General features: G+C 38.4%; 1 protein-coding gene across 1 annotated transcript; it reads right to left on the bottom strand.

Moving 5' to 3' along the window:
• Positions 1-876: 876 nt before the first annotated feature.
• Positions 877-3,023, bottom strand: LOC18589316 (P-loop containing nucleoside triphosphate hydrolases superfamily protein). The gene has a single exon (XM_018126966.2). It carries the CDS (start codon positions 2,620-2,622, stop codon positions 1,090-1,092), a length of 1,533 nt encoding a protein of 510 aa, XP_017982455.2. The 5' UTR covers positions 2,623-3,023; the 3' UTR covers positions 877-1,089.
• Between the last annotated feature and the right edge of the window lie 997 nt (positions 3,024-4,020).

The following is a 4,020-nucleotide window of genomic DNA, read 5'->3' as shown; positions in this document are numbered from 1 at the left end:
AATGAGATTGATTGATTCAATTAGGAAAAGACCGTTTAATTTAACTTGATGTCACCATTGTTCAACCCACCGAAGTATTTGGTATTACATTATTATCAAGCGTTAGAAAACAGAAGGCAACCCTTCCATGAGCAATAGCAGAATTTGCTTTTTGCTAAACATCAATGTGAAGTATGAAGAAAAAAAAACCTAGCTTAGTCAAGAATTAATTCCAACGGACTAAGTTGGATTGTTAGAAAAAACTTGAAGAGATTCATTCATTGGTCAAGGCAAATTTTCATCATCATTATGGGCTTTACAAGGAAGACTATGACATCCTTGACATTTCACATCAAATGCGTATTAAGAGGGTTCATTTGACTTAATTAGTTGAATAAACATAAAAGTAAATTATATATTGGACAAAATATGAGCGGTCACTATATTTCCAATTTTACATCAATGAACGTGTAACTAACTAATCATGATCATAGTTAACCTGCTTGCAGCCGAGAAACAAATACCCGAAACAAGGGAAGAATAAGTTGATGTTGCTCTAACTTTATATGCAATTATACCCCAAATTATGAACAGTTCCCATGTAGTTGCTACTCTGCCCATGTGGAATGTGCATCCCAAATGTGTATACAAACACCTACTAACTAGCAATGTTTGATTGAAGGGTTAATTCTATACCATTCCCCAAGATGATTTTGCAATGAAAGCATGTGCTAAGGATTGCAAAAGATTATCAAGTAGTAACACAAAAGAAAATCCCACATGGCCAACCACACCCACATGCCAATAATCTTATCTTTGCATCATATAATATTAATTTCATTATTAAACTACTCATAAGATAGATATACCAAACAAGAGTAATATGGAGACCAATCCTTTTCCGAACATTTTTTTTTCTCCTCCTCTCAATTCTCTCTAGTTTTTCATTCCCCCACAACATCCCACCAACAAAACTTGAAAGATCTTTAGTTAGTACAAATTCCAAAGAACAATCTACCTTTTGCACCTTTAATCTTTCTGAAGAAGAGGGGAAGAAAATAAAAAGGACCAAATTAACCTTCAATTCTGTTGTTTTTTTTTTTTGTACTATCACTTTAACTTCTCTTCATCCTCCTCCTCTTCTTTCTTGCAAGGCTCTTCAAATTCAGACCCTTCTTTAGGACTCTCCAAAGCCCTTTTTTCCTGCTCTTCATCTTCCATATCATCTGAATTTTTCTCCCTCAAACTCCCACTTTTCAAATTCCTTTCTGCCCTGGTCTTCAATATCTCCGACAACTCACTGACAGCTTTTTGCTTGTGCCGCCTGATCTTGATTAAAACTTCACTAATATCAGCTGGAGTCATCTCTGCCTTGTCAACTACTTCCTCCAGTTCCTTCAAAACATCATAATCCAAATCACTTTCCTCGTACCCCAAATAATTTTTCAACAATATCTTCAATGCAGGATACGAACAATAGCTCATGTAAATATGCATATCCATCCTCCCACTTCTGAGCAATGCAGGGTCAAGCTTCTCAATGTGGTTTGTTGTGAACACAAAAATCCTTTCACTGCCACAACAAGACCATAACCCATCAGTGAAATTCAACAGCCCTGAAAGAGTGATGGAATTTCCTCCATCTTCACCACATATAGAACCTGACCCGCATCTTATTTCAGGGTCATAGTAGTTCCTTGTGCTTGGATTGTTGGTAATCTTCTTCCTGTTAGTCAAATTAATGGAACAATCGATATCTTCAATCACAATAATCGACTTGGAACTTGTTTTCATCAGCAGCTTCCTCAGCTCAGAATTATTATGGACCTCGGTCAATTCTAGATCATAGATATCATAGCTTAGGTAATTTGCCATGGCTGCAATCATGCTGGATTTCCCTGTCCCTGGAGGACCGTACAGCAAATAACCTCTTTTCCAGGCTCTCCCAGTCTTCTGATAAAAGGATTGACCGTTGGCGAAATCCTTAAGATCATCCATGATCTCTTGCTTTTTGACAGGATCCATAGCCAATGTGTCAAAAGTGCTTGGATGCTTAAATGGAACAGACTCCCAAGGATGTCCCCTGGAATCCAAAGATCCACCACGTGAATTCGTGTACAAAAGCCTGTCTTGATTCTTCCTTCGGATTTCAATAGCCTTTTCCATTATGTAATCCAGGTAGGAATCAAGAATCAAGGACTTGTCTCTCTTCTTGATTCGAAGAGTGAACCCTCTCTTCTCTTCAGGCAATGGTCGCCAAGAAAAGGTTTGGGATTGCCTTTGGGTCACGACGTGTTCCCAAAGCACGGTGACGCCATTAAATGTATCGATGATGCAGTCATTGTTTGAGAGACCGAATGTAATGGCGCTTGAATTGAGAGCACGAGTCAGGCTCAAGCGGCTACCGTTGATGGAAACGGAGGAACTTAGATAGAGTTGGACTGCGTTGTAGAGTTCATTGGTGTTAACGCCGTCGATTTCTGTGATGTCAAAGTAGCAGTAGGAAGAGAACAAATGGAAGATCCAATTGAAGAATTTGAGACAGGCAAAGCGAAGTTCTGGTGGGAAAATGACTTGAAGGAGGCTCTGGCAAAAGGCCAAAACCCCTAGTAATGAAGCAAAAGAAGTCCAATACTCTTTCATTATCTGTGTTTTTGGATGGTTGGTTTTTGTGTTTTTTGGGAGGAAGAAGATGTAGAAGAAGAAAGAGGCGAGTGAATGGTAAGGGAAAAAATTTTGAGTGATGGGATGGTGCTGTTTTGAAGAGAAGAGAAAGGATATTTGCTTAATTTATAGACTAAAACTGATAAGTTGTGGAATTTTTTAGTGGGGGGTGGGAGACTGTTAAAACTGGAAAACTTGTGGAGAGAAAAGGAGGGAGAAAGAGGACGGAACAAAGCAAAAGGAAAAGCTCAAAAGGGGTGGCTTTGAGATGGGAAGAGATTGGCTGGCTTAGGGGGATATAAGTACAAGGAAAACAGAGGAAAAAAACAAAAAGGATTTTTGGAGTTTTGAGTAGGGGAGAGATCAGAGATGGGGCCTATCTCTGTTTTGGAGGGTTTTGGCCTATGGGGCTCGAGTGACTTACAGGGGGTTTTGTTGGCTACTGACTTCCTTTTCTCATAGCCTATTATGAAGAATTTGAATAAGTTGCTGCTTGGGAAGACTGAGGATTGTGAAATAAGAGAGATGATGTTTCAAGATCTGGTAAGAGACAATGAATAGGTTAAATAGGATTCACTGCTGGCCGCAGGCTTGGAAGCAGATAACAAGAAATACCCACTTGAGTGAAAATATACCCTAACGTAGTGTCATTATTTTTGAATAGGTGATAGAGATATGTGCATGTGATTTGCCAGGTTTTTAAATCCAAGAAACTCATCACTTACTAACCTACAAGATAACCAGCAAACCAAAATAGAAAAACAGAATGAATATCCAAGTAAACATATGGAAGGTTATAGAATGGGATCCACTTGCCTTCCTGCCCACATGTCAAACCTGTTACTATTATATGTTAATGATTTTCGCTTCTCCAATATGGAAAGTTTCTTCTTCTTATGGACTGCCATTAAACTGCTACACAATATGCATCAAGCTTCCTTGACTTCATTGAGGAAAATCCACAACACCTACCAATTATTAAGGTTAATTCCTTTACAATTAAAGAATTAAGATTGCCTTGTTTTTATTTTTCTGAGATTTGAGAATGCTGTTAATAATGTCACTGCTCAGTGGTCACCCTCTTTTCAAAAAATTTCTCTCTATGGGATTTTACACCTTGGTTTGAGGCCAATTTTGAGACTTTAAAACAAGGGTTTTATCTTAATTTGGACCGTCTTTTTACAGGTGTCTTCGGGTTAATGGCCTAGACTGCTGACTCTTCATGTACAACCCCATCAAATATAGGTTTGTTATGATGGGCAATGTGCAGAAAGGTCTGTCCTCTTAGCCTGTCTGAAACGTCTGAGACAAACCTTTTATTAGCTTTGTTTTCTTTTAGTTTTCCCAAACCAAATTAACTGTGATTTAATTAGATGG

This window comes from Theobroma cacao, chromosome 9 (assembly GCF_053813885.1).
Source record: "Theobroma cacao isolate CCN51 chromosome 9, ASM5381388v1, whole genome shotgun sequence".
In the NCBI taxonomy this organism is placed as follows: domain Eukaryota; kingdom Viridiplantae; phylum Streptophyta; class Magnoliopsida; order Malvales; family Malvaceae; genus Theobroma; species Theobroma cacao.
This window is presented reverse-complemented; position numbering and strand designations above follow the sequence as displayed.